Source organism: Glycine max, chromosome 7, assembly GCF_000004515.6.
Source record: "Glycine max cultivar Williams 82 chromosome 7, Glycine_max_v4.0, whole genome shotgun sequence".
Lineage (NCBI taxonomy): Eukaryota > Viridiplantae > Streptophyta > Magnoliopsida > Fabales > Fabaceae > Glycine > Glycine max.
This window is the reverse complement of record NC_038243.2, coordinates 10,439,394-10,461,990: the sequence shown is the minus strand read 5'-3', so window position 1 is coordinate 10,461,990 and position 22,597 is coordinate 10,439,394. Positions and strand designations below refer to the sequence as shown.

At 31.3% G+C, this 22,597-nt stretch overlaps 1 protein-coding gene, 1 long non-coding RNA gene and 1 other non-coding gene across 3 annotated transcripts; 1 reads left to right on the top strand and 2 right to left on the bottom strand.

Moving 5' to 3' along the window:
• Nucleotides 1-4,852: 4,852 nt before the first annotated feature.
• On the top strand, nucleotides 4,853-4,926 carry TRNAT-AGU (transfer RNA threonine (anticodon AGU)). The gene has a single exon. It is a non-coding gene; the product is annotated as a tRNA-Thr (tRNA).
• Nucleotides 4,927-4,969: 43 nt separating this feature from the next.
• On the bottom strand, nucleotides 4,970-6,351 carry LOC106799344 (uncharacterized). The gene is made up of 2 exons (XR_001389028.3): nucleotides 5,505-6,351; nucleotides 4,970-5,401 (listed from the first exon to the last, which is right to left on the bottom strand). It is a non-coding gene; the product is annotated as an uncharacterized lncRNA (long non-coding RNA).
• A 559-nt stretch (nucleotides 6,352-6,910) lies between these two features.
• Nucleotides 6,911-10,743, bottom strand: LOC100816334 (transmembrane protein 87B). The gene is made up of 5 exons (XM_003529007.5): nucleotides 10,433-10,743; nucleotides 9,421-10,360; nucleotides 9,099-9,194; nucleotides 8,815-8,951; nucleotides 6,911-7,425 (listed from the first exon to the last, which is right to left on the bottom strand). Exons 1-5 carry the CDS (start codon nucleotides 10,600-10,602, stop codon nucleotides 7,266-7,268), a joined length of 1,503 nt encoding a protein of 500 aa, XP_003529055.1. The 5' UTR covers nucleotides 10,603-10,743; the 3' UTR covers nucleotides 6,911-7,265.
• Nucleotides 10,744-22,597: the final 11,854 nt, after the last annotated feature.

Sequence of the window (22,597 nt, the reverse complement as noted above, 5' to 3'; positions counted from 1 at the left end):
TTTTATTATGCTTGTAGATGATTCACCTTTATTTAATTATGAGAAGTTTTGACATCTAGACATTTAGTCTTTCAAAACCGAAGTTGAACTTCAATTTCAACTTCAACCAGGAAAGAAAATTAAGGTTGTCAAATCTGACCGTGGGGAATACTATGATAGATATGACATAAGGTGCAACATTTGGAGTCTCCCATGTATTTTCTTCAATAATTGTGAAATTGTTCTACAACATATAATGTTAGACAAACCTAACATGAACAAAGTTGCAAAATGATGAAACTAGACTTGTACATATATGGTAAGAAGTTTGATTTTTCTCTACCAAAGTCACTTTGGGGAAAAAACATTAAAGAATATAATTTATATCCTTTTAGGGTACAAAAAGGAAGACATTGATCACAAAGAGATTTTCTCTCTAATTTCTTAGAAACACTTTCTTAGGACTATAATGATATTGTAGATCATTTTGATAATTGTTTTACATAGATGAATGTAAAGATTACGTTTCTAAATGGAAACATTGATGAAACAATTTATACAGTGCAACCAGAAAACCTTGTTTAAGATGATCTAAAGTCCATGATATGCAAACTAAAGAAATTTATTTATGCTTTTAACCAAGTCTCTCGTCAATGGTATTAAAAAATTAATCAAAATTACTTCTTATGGTGTTGAGGTAAATTTGGTTGATGATTGCATATACTAAAAGTTCAGTGGGAGTAAATTTATTATTTTTGTATTATAAGTTGATGACATCCTACTAGCATCATACGATTTATTGTTGCAAAAGAGTTATATTGCAATTTATCATGTATTCTTAAGTTTATTTTTATTGTCATGAAATAATTTTAGTGGAGTTCTAAGGTGATATATGAGTAATCTTGGTATGTAACACTAGAAAGTAGTAAAGTGCATTTAACCATGTTGGTGGAATTGATATTTTTGCTAAAATACTAGAATTTATGACTGTTAAATTATTGTAACTAGCTTGCCTATTGTTGCCAATACTAAGGAGTCATTGGATGTTTATTGGAGCAATATCTTAGTGGTCTTATTAAGGATTCAATCAAGTAAAAGTTTGTTGACATGAAATATTTGGTTATTAAATAAAAAATTTAGAAAATACATATTTATATAGAACATATAGGGACTGATTCCATGTTAACTGATTCACTTATTAAAGGTCTGACACTTAAAGTTTTTCATGAGCATATTGCTCATATGGGTATAATTCTTGATAGTATCTTAATTTAGTGGGAGTCTAGCTTATGTTCTATATCTTATGATTTACAAACATTTTGTTGTTTTGATTTTATGTAGAAATAAAGTTAATGTTTATCATCTTATTATAAACTTGTGTTATGTTTTTTATATATGCGATATTTGTTGCATTTGGATTGATCTCTATAAAGAATAAGGTTTGGACTGGTTGGAAATGAACATGGATAAGATTACATTACATGTTATTTTCATGCCGCTTATCCATATTTGATCTATGTCATTAAGTATAAGTGACAATAGTGATCATTGTAGCTTAGTCACGTTAGATTGTGATGAAAACTGTAGTGGTTCCTTGTTGTTATATAAGATGGACCATATTGTTTAAGAAAAGTCTAAAAGTAAATAACATACGATTGCATACCGAAAGAATTTTGTGATATAAATACCTAAAGTTAATATAAACCTCAAGTAGGAGATTGTTAGGAATATTATAATTTATAATTAATTAATTAATGCGGACTACATATTATATTATAACATTTATATTAGTTATTTACATTTTTTATGTGCTCAATATAAGTTACCTAATTTGGTGAACCTATTAGACGATCAACATAAAATTGATATAAGTTTAATGAGCATTCATTAAGGGATAATGGAAACCATAATAGGTTTAAAGCATAAGACATGTTTATGATCCCCAAGACCATAAATCATAAATAGTTTTCTCCTTTCCCATCTAAAGAGAAAACAGAAGGTCCCATAAGAAATAAGAAGATTTGGTCGAGAAAGATATCAAATCAATTGTCCGTGTGTGTTTTCTAAATTTCAGTGTGTTGATCAATCATTCAGGTAATTATTAATATTTTATAAAGATTCTCTAAAATTTCATAAGTTAACTCAATAAAAAATTAAGTGTATGTTTGCTAAAGGAGATAGCCCAATACATTTCAATCCTTACTTCTTCGATGAGTTTACATGGTCCCGTCAAATTTACCTTGGAAATCGTAGAAACATGTTTGAGATGAAAATCAAACATGTTTTAATATATTGCTTCTACATTTATTGCATGAGAAAGTAGAATTATTCGTTTGAAGCACTTCAAACAATAATCCAAACACAATCTTCATATTTATAATAAATATACAGTTCTCTAATCTATTAGGTGATAGTCATTTTTCAATACATATTTTGTTATGCTTAGTAAAAGTAATCGAAAAATTAGTTAAAAGTTTTTTATAGAAAAAATTAGTTAAAAGTCAAATAGTTTTTTTTATGCATAGTCAAAAGATTAGTTTGAAGTAAAAACTTGGGAACTGAAATAAACAATTCACAATTTTATATCACATCAAACATAATTGAAATTTTTTACATAATATTCAACCCGAGTTCGGATCGACTAAATTCTTATCAAATAGTCAAGTCTGATTTCTACCCTTAATTATCCCGTAAGCTCTTGAGAAAAGTTAAGAATTGTCTATGCCGTTTTGATGCACCAAAGTCATGATACAAACTACATGATGCTAAACTACGCATTTTCTTTTTTTCTTTTTGAAGTCATCATTCAAGTGAAGACAAACAAATTCATCCATACATAATATTTTATATGATATGACATTTCGCCGACTGCACTTCAAATTTCACCTATAATATATATATATATATATATATATATATATATATATATATATATATATATATATATATATATATATATATATTAAAAATAGTGTAAAAAAATAGATTATCAACGAAGAAGCAAAACTTAAAAAAAAAACTTGAAATAAAATCTGGATTGAGCTTAACTTAACCCTATAAAATTAACTTGTAAGATGAGAATTACTCCTCACTTATATAATTTATTTCGACACTATCCTCATTCGATATGGGACTTCGACATAGATATATTCAAACCCTTGATATCTTTTAACCTCCATCAGAAACATTGATCATAAAATGCAAATAGTGCTGACCCATGGTGCTTGTGGAGGCATAATCATTCTTTCAAGAAAAAAAAGGTTAAATTACTTATTTGATCTCTATAGTTTCATAATTTTTACCTTTTTAGTCCCTATAGTTTAAAAGTGGCATTTTTAGTCCGTATAGTTTACATTTTAATTCTCTTTTAGTCCTGTAATTTAAAAGTGTTCTTTTTAGTCCTTATAATTTGTATTTTAATTATGTTTTAGTCCCTATAATTTGAAAACTATAGGGACTAAAAAAGTAAGAATCATGAAACTATAAGGACTAAAAAAACCACTTTTAAACTATAGAGACTAAAAGAGAATTAAAATGTAAATTATAGGGACTAAAAAGACCACTTTCAAACTATATGGACTAAAAAAGTAAAAATCATGAAACTATAAGAACCAAATGAGTAATTTAACCAGAAAAAAATAATTATAAAAATCGATTCTTCATATCTTGAAATCTAGCTTTGGTTTCTATCTAGCATGATAGAATTTTTAATTTTTTTACCCACAAATTTGACAATTTCTCATCTATGTAAACAAACTATCTAGCCTGGATGTTTCCAGAAATATTTCTGTTGGCAGGCAAAATTATATGTTACATGCAATCTCAATCCGCTTTGCCTCAATGCCTGATTTCTCACTTCTACCTACATTCCTCGGGTTTGAATAGTTTAAGCAAAAGAGGTCTGTGGATGTTGTTTGATGTGCATGCAGCTGCTTCTTTCATTTGGAGGCATAGGAATGCACTTGTTTTTAGGAGCTAAAACTGTACTAATTATGGTATGTAAGTTTGCTCAATCAATTTTGAAGTTAAAATGTCAAATATTAAATAATTACGAATGGATGGTAATGACTATTAATTAGTGATAATTACTACTAAATACATTCTTAATAGTAAAATGTTTATATATAATACATATGTGTTTGGTTCTTAAGCTTACTCCTTTCAATTTTCTTCTACATAGAGAATGAGCATTCTAAAGAATCAAAACAAAACAATTCTTTGTAACAAATCTGAAAGTATATTTTGATTTTATTTTTTCACATTTATTAATGAATTATGTTTTGTTATGTATTTAATACTTTAGTCTTAAAAAAACATGACGAGGGAATATATTATGCAAGATATCATTTTTTTTCTTCTGGAGTTGGCTGAAAGTTCTCTCGAAGGACTTTGATTATTCATTTTCAGAATGGATTCATCTCCGGGCAATTGCTTTTATGATACCTCGTAGAATTGGCTATTAATGTGTTATCCGGGGGACCTTAGATTCGTTAACAATGGTGCTGGGATTTTGGCTTGGTTGATTCATTTTGTTGCTTTTGGATGGCAGGAACGAGGGTGGTCATGTTGTTGGGTGGAAATGTAAATGATTTGTGGGGTACTTTATATTGATGGTTACTCTACATTTATATGCTTGCATGGTAAATGTGTTCTAACCACTAATTAATACTTGTGTGGTGTTTTTCTTTGGTCTTTGTATGTGGGATTTGATATTTCTTGTACCACCATATTAATATTTTTTTTATTTGCTGACAAAAACAGATATGTTACATGCAATGCAATGAAAACACGTAATCGATCGATATGTGAACCTAAACGCTTCACTCGTTTTAAATGGACAAATACAGAGACAACACGTTTCATCACTGTAACTGCTTTCATAGCTCAGTTGGTTAGAGCACCCGTTTAGTAAGCGGGAGGTCTTGAGTTCGACTCTCAATGAAAGCAAAATTTTTTTTTATTTAATCAAATTTTTTGTGCTTCTTCTGTATAGCAAAAGTTCAATAAATTTGCTTTTAAAAATAATAATAATAATACACCAGCAGTCATAATCAAAATATGTAACAAATTAAATCAGGATATTTTCTTTGGAAGAAGGGAGAGGAAGGATTGAAGAAACTAAAATACATGGAATGGATGAGTGATAAGTAAGATGAATCATTCCATTTCCGTGTGTTGGATGTGATGATGTTGATATCTAGGAGCAGATTCATTCCACCCAAAGCACTTGAAGAGAGGGTAACAAGGAAAAAAAAGGATGCATCTTTGGAAAGCACTGAAAATGTATGAGATAGCAAGAAAACAGTGGCAGCAGCAGCAACAAGAATTCAAGAAAGGGTCATCATAGGGACTGTCTCCTCCACCTGGCATGTGGTGCTTTTGATGATGATTACTACCATGAAGGTGATGCCTGGTTTTTTAGCTTTTGCACAAAATCAAAAACCAAGTGCAGCAATCAGTATATATAGTCACAACTCAAGCATAAGTAGCTAGGAAGAAACACAAAGAAATTCATTTTCACATACCTTGCTTTCATCAAGAAAAAGAAAATAATTAAGAGAATTTGATACACAAGAGGTGCATGGCAATAAGAAGGAGTAGATATATACAAACTTGGAGGAAGATGACATTCATATACGGCTAGGACGAAGTTGTCCATCCGACAGTGGCATTCCATAATTGCCAATAATGACTTCAACACTCAACTGTTGACACCACTGAGCAGGTATCGGATGCCTCTAGAATCAATCGATCAATCATTTACTTTTTATTGATGCTGATCTAAAAAAATAAAAAACAAATCATTTACTTTATATTGAAGTTGCTCTTCAAACACAGCTTCTCAAGCAATTTTTCTTGAAATTGAATGTAACCTCCATACTTGTCGTTTAAGATCAATCACTAAAATTTCTCTCTGAAAAAAATTCAATCAGTTAAATCATTTAAATGGACCAATCGAATAGCTTTAATGTCATAAATTAACTCATAAATAGAATAAAATTTATTAAATGTTTTCACAACAAAAGAAACTTATTAAATGTTTGTAAAATGTTAAGGAACAGAGGATTAGCCTAATTCTCATTTTGACGGGAGACGGATACGGTATAGGTAATACTTAAATTTTAAAATGGGAAAGGGTTTGGGTATATAATTACCCAACTTATATAATTATTAAAATATTCTTACTTTATTCTAGCTTTGTTCATTTAAAAAAAATAGTCTTATTCAATTTTTAAAAATTATATTTTAAAACTTGACTCGTTAAATAAATAATATATTTAACTTTGTTTAATTTTTTAAAAAAATTATTTCTTTATGTATTTTTTTTTGCAAAAAAAATATTTTTTTTAATTATAGGAAAGTACGGGTAGATATCCACCGGGAATGAAAAAGAAAATTCATACCCATAGTAAACTAGAACAGGTAGGGAATGATTTTGAGGAAGTTGGGACACAATCACATACGAGTATTGTTAGGTGCACCAACATTATTGCTGATGCACCAGCATTTTTTAAAAATGACAAAACTGTCCCTGCTAATTTCTCTCATTACAAATCAACTTAATCCATAAGACTTTTGATGATTAGTGTTGGATGCACCAACAATAATGCTGGATGCACCTAACAGCACTCATCACATACCGGTCCCCATTGTCTAGATGAGCCCAACATAGTGGCAAATTGTTCGTTAATGACCATGGTTTCAAATTTAAAACCTTTTTTTATGCAGTTGTTGTGAGTTTTTTTCTTTTGGGGAACTGAGGAGGCAAACTGTTGTTGTGAGTGAAAGTCAATTGCGTATACAATTCCATTAGGTCTTTTGAATTTACCACATCAAGTATAACCCTGGTAAAAGTTTCGAATTGTATCATGTGAGTCTCAGTCAATGAATGAGGATAATTTTCCTTAAAGATAAAATCATCAAGCAGTAATTTTAAAACTCGTCTTGCTAATTGTAGATAGGGCTTCCGGAAATTATACTATGAAAGAGCCCATAAGAAAAGGAAATGTAAATCAGTAAATACATACGGATGATGGTCATTTGAAATCAAGCTGGGGGATGATTTTATCACACCATCTGTTCTGTTATGAAAAACTATTCTAATTTCTTGCGATTAAACGATTTTGATCTAATGATGAGAATGATATTGCCTCCTTGTTTCCCCATCATCAACAACTGACAGACACCTGCAGCATACAACAAAACCATATGTATATATGGACATCACAGACATCTTGGGAGAAATGATGTCATATGAAACACTACTATACTACACAAGTTTGACATTATTCTCGCTTATCTTCCTCAAGATCTTCTCCGAAGGCGTGATCAATGGCCTTCCGATCAAGCTTGGCTGCCACATCCCCACTTATCTTCGCTACACTGCTTGTCAGAGAGATACCCTCCTCATCAAAGTCATCTCCCGTTTCCTCCATGTATGCATATCTAGAAATAAAGACATATGTGCAATCAGTCTTTCCAGGAACAAATCAGCACAAAAAAAAAGAGAAAGACGACCCATCGAGGCATGGAAGGTGGAAGAAGTAGTGTGCAAGAAGGAGCAAGAGAGAAAAAGACTTGTTTAATATAACATTATTGAAATATTGATTTCTTTAATGAGTCAAATGTATAATATTCATAATTCATAATTACTAAAATAGATTTGTTATTTAATTGGAAATAACAAAACTAAAAAATAGTATGATGTTAACTTGTAAATGAATGAGTGCAGGTTAGCATTCGTCGAGTCAGATAAAGTAGTGACTCCAAGACTAGGACTATCTGGACACAATGTACAATTAAATCCAGTAACATAGTTGAAAAACTTACATTAAAAATATTCTGAGCAGTGGTTTAAAAAACTTATATTTAAAATAACCCATAAGAGCTGGTTAGCATTCCCATATGCATGCACACACAAGGCCAGGTAGCAACTACAAGATTAAGATTATCTACGCACACATATTCATTAACATAACACTACTTCGTGTAGCAGTTTAAAATACCTACACTCATTAAAATCAATGTGCCAACCAAGTTCTCAAAACGGTCAAACCTCAAACCATAACTGATTTATACATTCTGAGAGAAGGAAGAATCTATGTGGAGAATCCACTTAGCTACAGGAAGAATCTGAACTGAACACCGATACTAAAAGTAAAAAGGCCTAGTATGGCCTCACCACAGGCATGGTTTGGAAATTTGAAAGAGCTGTGTAGGCTATGGAATACAAATAAAGCCAAGAAGAATAAACACTGTTTATTAAGCACTCTAACTCTGTGGGGGACTAACTGTAAGTATATGTGGCTGGCATATTAAAGACAGGAAATGATGACATAATAGTCACAACACTACAGGTAAGGAATTACCAACTTTTTTTTGTATGCTTTGAGGGGTAGTTTGAAAAGGACATAGAGTGGTACAAGCCGCACAACTAACATAACATCAACTTGCATAGATGGTTTTTGTCTCATTTTCTACATTAGCACACATGCATATAGAGACAGAAATGAAAGATAGAGTGAAGGCTAAATGGAATTTTGCATTTTCATCTACAGGTTAAAGGAAACTTGCACTAGTGTATGATCTAACAATGCAAACAAAATCCAACACCCACCTAAATGTGCAGTACATAAATCCAAGTTTGCAATGAAGCGAAAAAAAAATCAGCAAATGAAGACCCAAAGCAACTTTTGCTATTGCAATAACTAGTTCTAATCTCATAAATATTAAACACATTTCAAATAAAAAGGCTAACTACATTAGCATAAAAACACCAAGTAAACTCTAAAAAAATACCATTCACCACACCAAGACCATGGGAAGAACAAGTACCTAGTAGGGTTCCGTGATGGAGCCCAAAGGATGCATATCACCACCAAGAGAGCATATGAAAGCAGACACCAGAAAGCTGGAATAATCCAAGCAATTTGCCACAATTCACTCAATGGATCAGTGGCATTGAAGTATAGCTGGTTGAACACAGTAAGAACGCTTAGTGAGCATCATCAACTCGCATAAAAATACATAAATGAAAATGTTTGGAAACTCCTACAGATAGAGCAAATCTCCTAAATTTGCATATTTCTGAGCATCAAAATCTTTTTTCCAAGAACTACCTCAAAGCCAATCCACGCAATGGACAGCAGCACAGACACCGCGAGCGTGTTTGTAAACTTTCGGTAGAGCTCCAGTTTAGCCAAGTTTCTCCTTGTCTGCATCCAAAAATAAGTACAAATGTTACACCTAACCACTCCAAAAAAAAAAAAAAAAAAAGCAGCACACAAATCTTGGAATAACTCAACAACATTCAACAGAGAGACCGGAGTTAACCATTATACACAGTCAAAACTCAAGTCACGACAAGTGGTCAACATTCCAATACCACCATAAACCAATCAATAACAACAACACACTAGGGACAGATAAAGTGAAAATTGCCTGCAGTTTCTCCAAGGTCTTGGACAAGGACGAGAAAATCCAAAGAATGAAGCACGAGTCGAGGCAAACCACAGGGAGCACCAAAAGCAGCTTAGTCTTCCCGGAGAAGTCATTGATGTTTCCCAAATGCTCCACGAGCTCAAGCGCCTCGGAGGCGCTGAAATACAGCAGCCCAAGAAGCAGCACTCTGTAGGCAATCACGTTCCCGCCTAGCGTGGGGCGGACAACCCCATAACCCATAGAGACAACCAACAGTAGAAGCCGCGACAGCGTCTTCTTCACAGAGGTAAAAGTAACGGCCCAGAGTGTAATCCCCATGGGCCTAGTCCCGGTGGAGTTAAAATTGGCATACTCAAAGTACCACACTGCCATCTCACACATTCCAAGAGCAATAACAGCAGTGATATGATAATGCAGCTGTATAATATCCTTCCAAAACTGAACAAACCTCAGAAACCAAGCTAGACCAAGCAACAGGTAAGCCAGTGACATGAACCCATAGAGGGTCATAAGAGGGGCCATTTTGCCAGGTAAGTAGCCATTAGGGTTTCGCCACACGGTCCTTCCCTGAATGGTGGTGCCCTTAAGGGAAGGGTCGCAGAACATGAAGTAGAGGTAGTACATGCCGGTGGCGTTGATCTCGAGGGTTACAGCGTCCATCTGGACCTGCTCATCGGTACCTTGGAAGAAGGTTTTGATGCGTTTGGGGAGTTCATGGTTGTCGGGGTTCTTCTGGATGATGACCTCGCCGAGGTTGCAGTTGCGGTCTTTGGCCAGCTTCGGATCGCAGCAAATCAGATCGGATTTCAGGTACGAGCCTCCGATCCGGTTCCGATCCCGAACCTCAAGGATTATCGCCTCCACCAAACCCGTGTTCGACTGCATCCTACCATGCACGCTCGCGGACTCGCGAGGACGCGCAAACGTCACCGTTTCGAACCTGAATTGAATATTGAATTAGAATGAATGGAGTGAAACCCTAACCCTAAGCCTAACTAAGTAAGTGAGTAACCTGATGAAGGATTTGGCGAAGAGGGCCTCGCTGCCGCCGTGGAAGAAGAAGGCGTCGGAGCGATGAGTGAAGGGTTCGTTGGAGTAGTCGTGAATGGAGGCATTGATAATCGGAGTCAGAAACAGAAACAGAAACAGAGGAAGCGCGTGACGCTCAAACGCCGTCGTCATCGTTGTTCGTTTGGTGGGAAGAAACGGAACCAGGAATAATGAATGTGACGGACGGGTAAGGATAGTGCGTTTGCACTTTTGCAGGTTGATATAGGTTTATTTGCTTCGTTAAAAAATAAATTCTGAAGGTTAAATTAGATGTGACTGTCTTCTCAATCTCATGCTCTGGTGTATTATTATTGTTACTACCTTAACAATTATGGGATCAATAAAGTTACTCCAATTTATCCTAAGTGATATTTTCGACCATCGTGTAAGATTATTTAAAAATATAATAATAATGATTTTTAGTTAGTTTTTTTTAGTGTATAACTAGTTTAAGTTGAGTGCATTCGCGCAAATAAGTTGAAAAATAAAAATTATAATATAGGTGAAAAATAAAAATTATAATATAGGTGTAGATTATGTAGATATAATATTTGTTATTTTTTAAAATTAAAAGCAAGTGACTGAGGTAAAAAGTAATATAAGAAAAAAAAGTGAATCATCAACACGTACAAATTAAATTTGATGATGATGCAAAAGAAAAGTAGGTATCAAAACCGAAATAATAAAGTTATAATGTTGCAGACATAGTTTGTCGCAAAAGCTTAAGAACTAAATAAATGTGCAATTTACAAATGTTTTTTCGACATTGAGTACATTTATAAACATGGTGAAATCAAAACATAGTTTACATTTGAATCAGGAAATTAGAAGACTATTTCCATGTCAGGTGTGAAGCTTTGGACTTAGGAAAAATCTCTCCATTCAAATTCAATTTTTGTCGTCTTTCGTCAGTCATTGTAAACACTGTGACATTCGGCACAATCTTCTATAATCAAATGAGTGAGCCTTTTGTCTTTCATAAAGTAATACATACTACTTGGAACATCCTGACATAACCAATAACTTAATTTGAGATAACGAATAATAAAAAAAAATTGACAAATAAATGTGTTTATGAATTAATTAAGTATATAGTTAAGTAACTTACCAAGTTGTTGCACGTGACCTTGTATTTATTTAGAAACACCTTGAAAGTCACTGAATCCAGCACTTAATTGTATAATGAGTGTCATTTTGGAAAAAAATTTGCATCACTGCTGGTTTTGAATATGATTAGCAAGAAGAGACACTGACCATAATAGGTTAACGTGACATGATGAGCCCATAGAAAGTCCTTAGTGTTATTCATTCATGCACAATGGTTGGGCTGACCAAAGCTTTATTGTAGACAACATCATGCATGTTGTCATGTTTGTCTACCAAATGCGAGTGATGATCTAGCTGGTCTTTTCATCTAATAGTAAACGGCCTACTGACTTTAACATATATCTACATTTGAAATATGTAACATTAGAATGAAGCTAATTGGTTGGTTAGCTGTAGCGAAATGATTCAAAAATCAATATGGTAATTGGAAATGATAGTCATATCATAATAAATGGTTGACCTAATCCTTTGCAAGAATGGTCTGGAACATTTCTTCTTCAATTTCTTGTAATCTGCATCATTGTTTTTGCCAATTGATAGCACTTTGTCTTCATATCATTCATCAATTTTGAACTCCATATGGAGTTAAAAACTTGGCATCATTAAATCTTGATACAAACATAATACGATTACACAATGCTATAACAAATTTGATATTAATGTTGTACCTAATACTATTATAGAATGTTATACATAAATCAGCAGTTCCTTCTTAGGTTCACATAAAAATTCAGATGACCCAACTATTTTCCATGTGCAATGTGGCCACCATTATGTATATTAAGCATTGAAACACAAGAAATACTCAATACACAATTGTAATCACATTAATAAAACTCCAACAGACATAATTTACAAAAAGGTCAATTTCAAGAGGTAACAGAACAAAGTTGACATATTAAATTGAGAAGTAGGGTTTGATAATAGACTACATGTATATAAATCATATTGAATCATAATAGGCTACTACCTTGTAACCCACTAGTCCCAGGTTTTTGTCGCTGATACAACATCACAAGTCACAGTTAGCAAAATATAGTTTATGCCTAAGAAAACCTGTAGTGGTTACTATTTGGTTTTTTGGAAAATATGACTTTGAATTGTAAACCCAAGATTGCACTCAAAATGTCATGTTTTTGTACTCTTCTTTAGACCTTGATATACATATTTGCTTGTTTGTGATTTATAAGGGTACTCTATCAGATATTAGTGAGCCTTTCTCTAGGAGTGTTATACAGGCAGTGTCATCATTTCAAGATACAAATGCAGCCTCAAAAGAGTATTGCTTGGCACTTCGTAGCACATACCAGTTTGAGCAGCCTCAAAAGAGTACAAATCTTTTCGAAGTAAGTAGACAAAGCACTGCTCATAGAGAAAAGCCAAGCAACAACGCAATCAGGAGGAATGACTTTTGAACAGAAGGAAAGCTTGTCTAATAATACTGATATGTCATGGAAGTTGAGAATGAACTTTGATCAGAAGGAAATGTGTAGGAGAAGTGTGGACTGTCATGAAAAATATTGGAAAATCATTGAGCATGAAATAAAAAAGGCAAGAAAGAATATTGATAGGCTTAACAAAATAAGCAATGGATAAAAACTATTATAGTTAACTTATATTGGTAATCAAATTTGAACTTCAAATGGATTTAAAAACTTCACATCATTAAATCTTGAAAAAAAACCAATTAATCAGATTAATATATAGCTAATATTATCATTGAATGCTATAACATAATTGCATTAATTTTGTAGCTGATACTATACAATGTTAATCAAAATGAGCATTCCCTTCTTATTCTCTCATAAAAATGCAGATGGCACATCTATTTTGCTTGTCAATGTGCCCACCATTATTTATATTAAGAAATGAAACAAAATAACTAATGAATACACAATTGTAATTACATTAAAAAACTACACCACAAATAATTTGCAGGAAAGCCAATTTCAACATGTAACAGAACAAACCTAATATATTAAAATGGCAGGTACTCTTTCATAACACAGTACATGTGTATAAATGAGATTAAATGAAATACATGAACGAACCAATCTTGTAATAGCACATGATTGATATGGTTTTCTTTTAATATATCATTCGGTGTTGACAACAGGTAGATCTATATTTACATTGTTGATATAAATGAAATTGGCCAAATGGAAATCATTTTCTAACAATTATAATATAAATGCTTATATGAATTATAAAATGGCTTAACAGTCATGTATTTTGAAGAATGAAAATTGAGTAGAAAAAATGAGGTTTAACACTCAATACTCTGTGTTCTATGACATGTATAACACTATAATTTTTTTTGCACTCGCTATACAAATTGATTAATTAAAACTAAATGTCCAATTCTGCATTTTGTGTTCAACAGTGGTATGATCATCGAAAAATGAATATACTCTATTAACCAAGAAAGGAAATGCAAAGACTCGTAAGGGTAACATCATGTTAGCTTCGTGAGAGACAATAGAAAAATATAGGTATAGTGTATAGGTACCAATAATCTTACCAGGCGTGATGGTTGTACACGTGTTAGTTGTCTGGATGACAGAGGCAAGTAGGCGCGTTGGTGGAGCATGGCATTGTCGTTGCACGTAAGACAGACCATCTTCATCTTCCAAGCCAGGCTTTGTCTTCATTTTTGGCTGATTATCCATGCTTTTTCCACTAGTCAGTGAAGAAGGCACATAAGGTTTTGAAATGCAAAGCAAATTCATGAATCCATGTTTGCGGTTTAAAGAATGAACCATGTTTTAGCAATCCCACTTTTGCATCCTGCACCCACCAATATACTTGCACACCCACACCATTTCGGATAATTTGAAAATTTTCCTTTCGTGAATTTGTTATGAATTACGAATGTATAAAATTGTTACAAATTTTTCATTTGTATGTGTCAATATCATTTTTTTGTTTATTGCTACTAATTTGAATGTGTATAAAAATAATTTGGGCTCCAGTGGTATATAATATTAGTTTTCAGCCAATGCATGACATTAATATGACACTTAAAAATACATTTTTGAATTAATTAAAAAGAATTGACATGATATCATATATTATGGACAATGTGATGATTAAGGCCTATTAGATCCGTTATTAACTATTGACAGCTGAATGAAGAAAATGTGGGTTCGTAGCCATTAGACATTCATTTTTTGAAGATGTAATTAATCAACTTTTGACTATTGAATAGAAGACAAATATGGCATATGGTAGTTCAAGATGCAAATTGTAGTAATTGTATTTCTTACTTTCTTTATAAATCATTCAATTGTCTAGTTTTTATTGTGTTGTCTGCAACGCAAGAGGAAAAATAAAAATTACAATACACATGTCAATTATACAATTATGATGTTGTATAGTGTTGTTATTTATTAAATTTAAAGGAAAATAGATGATTAAAAAAAACAATATAAGTAAAAAATGAATCTAGACTACGAATAAACTAATTTGGATATGAACCACAAGGAAAATATATATTATATACGAAAATGGAAATAAAAAAGTCTTAATATAAGCATGGTCAAAATAAAACATAGTTAACGGTTGGATCGGAGAATTCGAAGACAATTAGCATGTCAAGTTTGAAAGCTTGTATTTCACAAAAAGCATTCCATCCTGCTCCAATTTTAGTTGTCTTCCTCCAATGATTGTAAACTATACGACATTCCGTAATGTCTTCCAAATTCAAATGATCAAATCCTATCTTTAATGAAATAATACATATTGCTCTGTACATCCTTATATTAACAAAAATTTATGTGCGAAATGGAAGAAATTAGAAATTTGATAGATAAAGGTTAATTAAATAATTGAGTTTTGTGTTAAGTAACTTACCAAGTTGTTGTAACTAATTTTGTATTCATTGAGAAGCACCGAGAAAGTCACCAAGTTCGGCACTTAATGGTAAGCAAGAAGACACTTTGACCATGATGGTTTAACGTCACTTGATGATCTCCGGTCAACTGATAAAAATCCTTTAGTGCTGTCCACCCTAAGACAATAGTAGGGTTTTGCAAATCTTGGTTGTACACAACAGTATGCATATTCTCATCTTTGTCAACCAAATATCAGTATCATTCAAGGGCATCCTTCCATCTCATGGCAAATGACCTACTAATTTCACCATAAGTCTACATTTGAAATACGTGTGACATTAGAATAAGAAAAAATCATTGGTCCATTGTCAAAATTAATTGAGAAAATAATATGCTAAATAGAAATGAAAATGACAACAACATCATAATAAATGGTTGACCTGCTCGTTAGCATGAACGGTGTTTAAAATCTCCTCTTCAGTTCTTGTGATTTGCAACATCATGTTGGCCATCTCATAGCATTGTTTGTGGTCTTCATTCATCAATTATGAATTCCATATACAGTTCAAGAGTGCACAGTGTTAAATGTTCATACATAAATAATTGTTGAAGCACATTATTATACAATCTTATAACAAAATTAACACTAATCCTGTATCAGCATGAAAGCCAATTCCTCAATGCCTCAAATAAATATGTATGTTACACACCTATTATGAATTGATAAAACTACAGTACTTATAAATTTCATATTATGAATTGATAAAACTGCAGCACTGATAAATTTCATATAATGTAGATCCAGATTATGCATATTATGAATTGAAACAGAACAACCAACCAATACACAAAGGTAATGACATTGAAAAAATTGCAGCACTCATAAATTGATGGAATGCCATCAAAACGCAACAGAACAGAGCTTTTTATATGAACTTCAAAAATTACTCTCTCATTATAGACTACATGGTATATCAATAATACTCAAAGAAGTGCAAAAACAGTGATATTATTATCAGGGTATATTTGATGAACTAAAAACAATTAAGTTTATTCAATTAAAACTATTTTTCAAATCATATTTTCAACGTGTTCATACAAAAGTAGACAACTAAGGACTATCTACACATATTATTATCAGCAAGACACTTGTTTGATGAATTAAAACTAAATGCTCAGTTGTATGTTTTCTATTCCACAGTGTTATGATTATTGAAAAAATGATATACTCTGTTAAAAAAACAAAGGAAATGTAGATAATTAAAAGGCTAATATGATGTTTGCTTGGTAAGAGACAACAAATAACCTAAATACACTGTATTTGAACGAAAAATCTTACCAGGCCCGGTGCCTTGGCGCAAGTTGGGTGTCAGATTGACAATGTTAAACAACATCGTTGGCATAAGAGGGCGGTATGGTTGCATGTGAGATGGACCAACTTCATCTTCCAAGCCAGGTTCTTTTTTCATTTTTTACAAAAAAAAATTTTCTTCTCCCACTGGTCAGTCAAGAAGGCAAAGGAAGCCTTGGAAATGCAACACATGGAATGAAATCGTGTTTGCGGTTTTAAAAAAGAACATACATTCAGGAGTGTCATCTTTACTTTCTGCACCCACCAATATACTTCCACAACGACGTTAGTTTAGATAATTGAAAAATTGTCATTTGGTGAATCTGAAATGTATTACGAATCGATAAAGTTGTTATGGATTTGTAATTTGTATAGGTCAATAGTGATTATTTGTTTGTTACTAATATTTTTTATGTGAATACAAATAATTTGTGCAATTTTATTTAAAATTAAGATTTTAACCAATGAATGACATTAATATGACAATTTAAAATATGTTTCGAATTAATTAAATAACATTTTCATGGTATCCTATAATATGGTCAAAGACATACTTAAGGCCTATTATATCTATTAGTAACAATTGATCGTTCCAGGAAGAAAATGTGGGTTTGTAGAAATTATCATAACAGTCAACTTCATTTTTTGATTATATAATTAATCTATTTTTGACTATTTCAATAACTGATTAATAGAAGACTTTGATATTTAAAAAGATAAATTACAATTTATTTGAAGTGGTCATCGAAAACATATGGCTCAAGGTAGCATGAATGAATGGAAATTATAGTTCTTGTCTTAGTTGTTTCGTTATGCCTTATGCGATTTAGTAATTCATGTTGCCTTTGAAATCAATTGATATCATCAGGAATGATCATGGTATACACAACACATGTATGAATAAATGCTAATTCACTATATTACATCAAAATGCAGATAAATAGTGAGGTCAATTTTAGCTCTGTTGTATTCAGAAAGATGGAGCAAAGACTCATGCTAATAATATGTCTCCAATCATGATACCTTGCATCTTAAACTCTTAGGAAGTGATGCTTCTAATTCAAAAATAAAAGTTGCACCATTACATTGTGATACCATTTATCACAACAGAGTATAACATACAAAATCAAACTAATTTTAGCTTACATGACATGTGCTACAAACACCAATGTTAAACATTGTATTCAGCATACATGCATACATCCTTGAATTGAAACCTGATGCTCCATACCATCGTGGTATTCTTATTCAATCAGTCAGACCAAATCATTACACTGTAAATACAATATAATACCTTATTCTAGAATTATAAACACATGTAATATTAAACTGAATCCAATTCACTAAACCATTTACTACGAAGATATGTTACAATCTTAGGAGCAACAAAGCTAATTAATGGCTCATGTTCATACAACTGACAAACACAACGAAGTGTAATATAATGATTCTATTGAGATTATAATTTATGACAATGTGTATATTATTTAAACTTTTAATTATATTTTTTTCATCTATAAAACTCAAACATAAAATAATATTCTCGGGAACCCAATAAATCAAATTTTTAATCTATTGAATTGTTAACGAACCATAATTAGAGTTAAATAGGTTTGCAGGCTTGATCTCATTCTTTTTTATCTTATATATATAAAGATAATAGAGTTTTTTTTTATGTACTATTATTTTATCCCTATAACTACACAAATCACCCATTAATCTTTATTATCTTTCTTTTTATTAAAAAAATCATGAAAATACACAAAGTGTTTGTTTTTTCCTAGTAATTTTAATGCTACTCATGCAAAAAAATACAATGGATTACTCTTATTATCTTAAACTAGCCATGGATTTTAAATGTCACAATAAAAAATATAGAAGAATTATTTTCAAAATATAAAAATATATATTATATATTTTTAATTAGTTATAATTATTACAATAGAAAATTTAAATATTTTTAAATTATTTCAATAAAAAAAACTCTATAAAGATTACCCAAAATTTTCAGGTAATAAATTTTAGTTTGTTAGTATTACTAAAAAGGAAGAAATTCAAACTTGCCACTTCTTCCTTCACTCTTAAGCTCTCATTTTCAATCATTAAGTGAATTTTATATCTTCAATCTTTCATTGAGGTTGCTACCGAAAACAACTTTGAATCACAAGCTCAAGGACAAACTTCACAAAAGCGGTATAAAAAATGATCCACCAGAAATTTAGGAGATTGTTGAGATCCATTAGGGTATAACCAAAGAAGAAGAAACCAAAGGGTGAGGAATCAAGAACTATAATTTATTTCAATAGAAGGTGAGGGTATTTTAAAATTATTTCAATAGAATACTCTATATTTTATATAAAAATTAAAGATTAATAATTATTACTAAATATTTTTTTAATCTGAAAAAATAATTCCATAGTAATTAATTAAATAAAATTATAATAAAGAAAAAAAACCTAATTAATACAATTTTTTAGTTTTCACTTTTTTTAATTTATCAAAACAAAAGAAGACAATTTTTCAATTTTTATAATTCTATTTGTCTAAATAATAGTACTTTTTGTATCATCCGGCCTTTGCTGCATAGTTAACAACTAAAGATATTTGTGGGAACGTGTCTTGGATTCAAAATATCAAGGGTGGCAAAGGCCTAAATGAGGAAGGGGAGAAGTCCTTTGAGTCTATTTGGTGGATGGATTTAAAATTATAATGAAGAATGGTTTCATAATATAGTTGACTGAAAAATTGGTGAAGGTAAAAATAGTAGATTTACAAATGAATACTCCTCCTGTATGTCTTAATTTTAACTTATTATCAAAATTGATTGCTAATGTCTCAAAAAAGGTCTACCTATAAAGGAACTCTGACCAAAAAAGCTGAGTAAAATGTTATAGTATGTAATCATCAAGATGTTAGCTCTTGAGTAATTGAGATCCTACATCGATTAAAGATGTTTAAGTAGTTCTTATAAGGATGTGAATAGCTCTTACCTTACATGTTGAAGCTTTAAACAGACATACAAAAAATATATTTTACTTTAACTAAAAAAAGGGCCATGTTAATATGATAAAAATGAAACCAAGACACTCTTTCAAACGTGTTGCAATTTATTGGGACTCACAGTGCACCAACCCAACAACCCAATCTTTTGTTAAATCATAAAGAAAATAAAATCTTATGTCAATGTGTTTACTTCTACCAAGTAAACAGGATTCTATGAAAGTTTAATAAATGAGCTATCGTCATAAAACACCACATTGAACTTACGTTGTTCATGAACAAGTTTTTCGAGAATCGTACACATGCTCACTACCTGACATGCACATGAGGCAGCTGCTATGAACTCTGCTTCGGTGGATAGTGTAGGGTGTGGGGCAATTGTCCCCACTAGAATTTTTATTTTATTTGTAAATATTTTTTGTTAAAATAAATGTAAAAAATATAAGAAATTAAAAAAGAAAAATAAATTGATTATAATTTTATTATTTTATACTATTAATTTTTGAATGTATTGACAATAAAAAAATTATATAACATTTTCAAAATATGAAAATATATAAAGAATATTTGTAATTCATATAAGCTTAAGTATTTTGGATTTATTTTGTCATATAACATTATGTATTTTATAAAAGTTTGTAATACTTTTTTTGTAAAAATATTACAAATTAATTTTTGCTCACACTAAGAAAATTTTCTAGATTCGGTGTGACCACCAATTATTTTTTTAGAGAACCAACTAATTATATTAGCCATTTATGTGAAGTCTATTCTGGTAGTCAAATACATGAGACTTCCCACCATTATAAGTCATAATTGTTAGAAAATTTCACATTGTCTCTTCAATTCTTGGAATGTAATTTATATGTTTGTTGGATAATACATGTTAATTACTTTTAAATTAAAATTTAATATGATATCAAAACTTATAATTCATCTTGATTCTTACTCTAGGAGGCTCGGCTGATTTTGCAGACATGTGTCAAGGGAGGTGTTAGAGGATTGCAATGCTTCAAATCAAACCTCTCCAACACTTGCTTAGCATATTTACTTTAACTCATGAAAAAATCCTTAGTTTTTTGCACTACTTCCACACCAAGAAAATATTTCATTTTTCCAATATTAGACATCAAACTTTTGTTTCATAGAATCTTTGAACCTTTCAAACATTGGTTCATCATTACCTGTGAAAGTGAGATTGTTCACATACAAGCTAACTACAAGAAATCTTCTTCCTTGTTCTGTCTTTGTAAACGAAGTGCGCTCACAAAAACATCTTTCAAACATCTGGGCAAAATAGGATTCAATATTATTGTACCAAGCTTGAGGAGCTTGTTTGAGTTCATATAGGGCTTTCTGAGTCTATATACTTTGTCTTCTACCGCCTACTCCTCATACCCTTAAGGTTGCTCAATAAACACTGCCTCATTCAACTCACCATGTTGATGGTATTAAATGCCTGTATGTGAATTTCAATATTTGCTCCAATGTAATTGATTCGATTCATTTATTTGTTAAATTATTAGTTTCTTTCAATAAAACATGTCGGTGTCTCTTTATGCCCGACATATCTATCTAAGAATACCAGGGTAACAGTTGGACTACTGTCAATGACTCAATGCACTGTGTTGGGAGGGAGGAACTTGCGTCCTTTGCACCAATTATTTATGCCATTTATTATTTTTCCTTTTGTTGTTTCATGTGTATCTCATTATTTTACATGCATTACAGGTGCAATATTCTCATTTGTGCTTTTGCTGAAATAATACAATTTAAAGAAAGGTTAACCTATTCCTAGTTCACTTCTTTAACAGGCTTTGACTGTGAGGCAAATTTATCGAATCAGTACTATGTACTGGGATGTGTCCAATGAGGCAAGTTGTGTTTTAGATGTTCTAATTATTGACATGCTACAAAGCAAATTTGGTTTCTAAGATGTTTTACTTATAATTTCCTACTTGGTAATAAACTAATATCCTTTTATGTAGTTCTGAAACAACGCAGAATCTACTGTCTTAATTTGATCATGTCATGTAGCATGTGTAGGATTTTCTATGCCTACTCAAGGATATAAATCACTGATTATGTTGACATTTCCTGGGGTAAAATATTTCCATAGGACCTATAGTATATTGGAAATTCCATTTGCTTTGTTCCCCTCATCTTAACCTTCAATTTTTTGTGCAGCATTCCTTTTTCTGCTGAAGACATAGATAAGGCAATCCCTGCTATAAATACTGATGATATTGATCTTCCAACATTTTTGTGTGAATATACTTGTGCCCAGTTTCTTATTTGACATGAGAAGTAATTGATCTACACTACAATTATAATTGGAAGATTGTTGCTTGAAACTTATAGCTTCAATATTTGATCTCTGGAATTAAAGGGCAGCACAACCCAGTTGGAAATGTTTCCATTCATGTGGACGACAAACAATCTTAGTTGTCATCAGATTTACTGGTCTTGTCACCAAATATATTTGGGACATGTTCAGATAACTTTTTTGTAAGTAATTTTAAGAAAAGAAAATAAGAAAAAAAATGTTGCAACTTCTCCATAAACTAAAGAGAATTCTCCATTACCTAATCATCATTTTTATTTTAAATAATGATAATTTAAACCATTATCATAAAAATTAAAAAATAATAAACATACAATTACTTTTACATTGTTTTATTTTAATTATCAGCTTAATCATAATAATAATAAACATAGCTAATTTTATATCAATTATTTTGATTATTAGCTTAATAATAATAATAATAATAATAATAATAATAATAATAATAACTAATTTTATACTAATTAATCTTAATCGTTATTATAATAATTA

What these genes read in the sequence shown, in the direction of transcription:
- LOC100816334 (XM_003529007.5), bottom strand. Translation starts at nt 10,602, where the DNA reads ATGACGACGGCGTTTGAGCGTCACGCGCTTCCTCTGTTTCTGTTTCTG. An exon ending in AGACCTTGGAGAAACTGCAG is followed by an intron (nt 9,195 to 9,420) that starts GCAATTTTCACT and finishes TTTTGGATGCAG; the next exon opens with ACAAGGAGAAACTTGGCTAA. An exon ending in CCATCACGGAACCCTACTAG is followed by an intron (nt 7,426 to 8,814) that starts GTACTTGTTCTT and finishes CTTTATTTCTAG; the next exon opens with ATATGCATACATGGAGGAAA.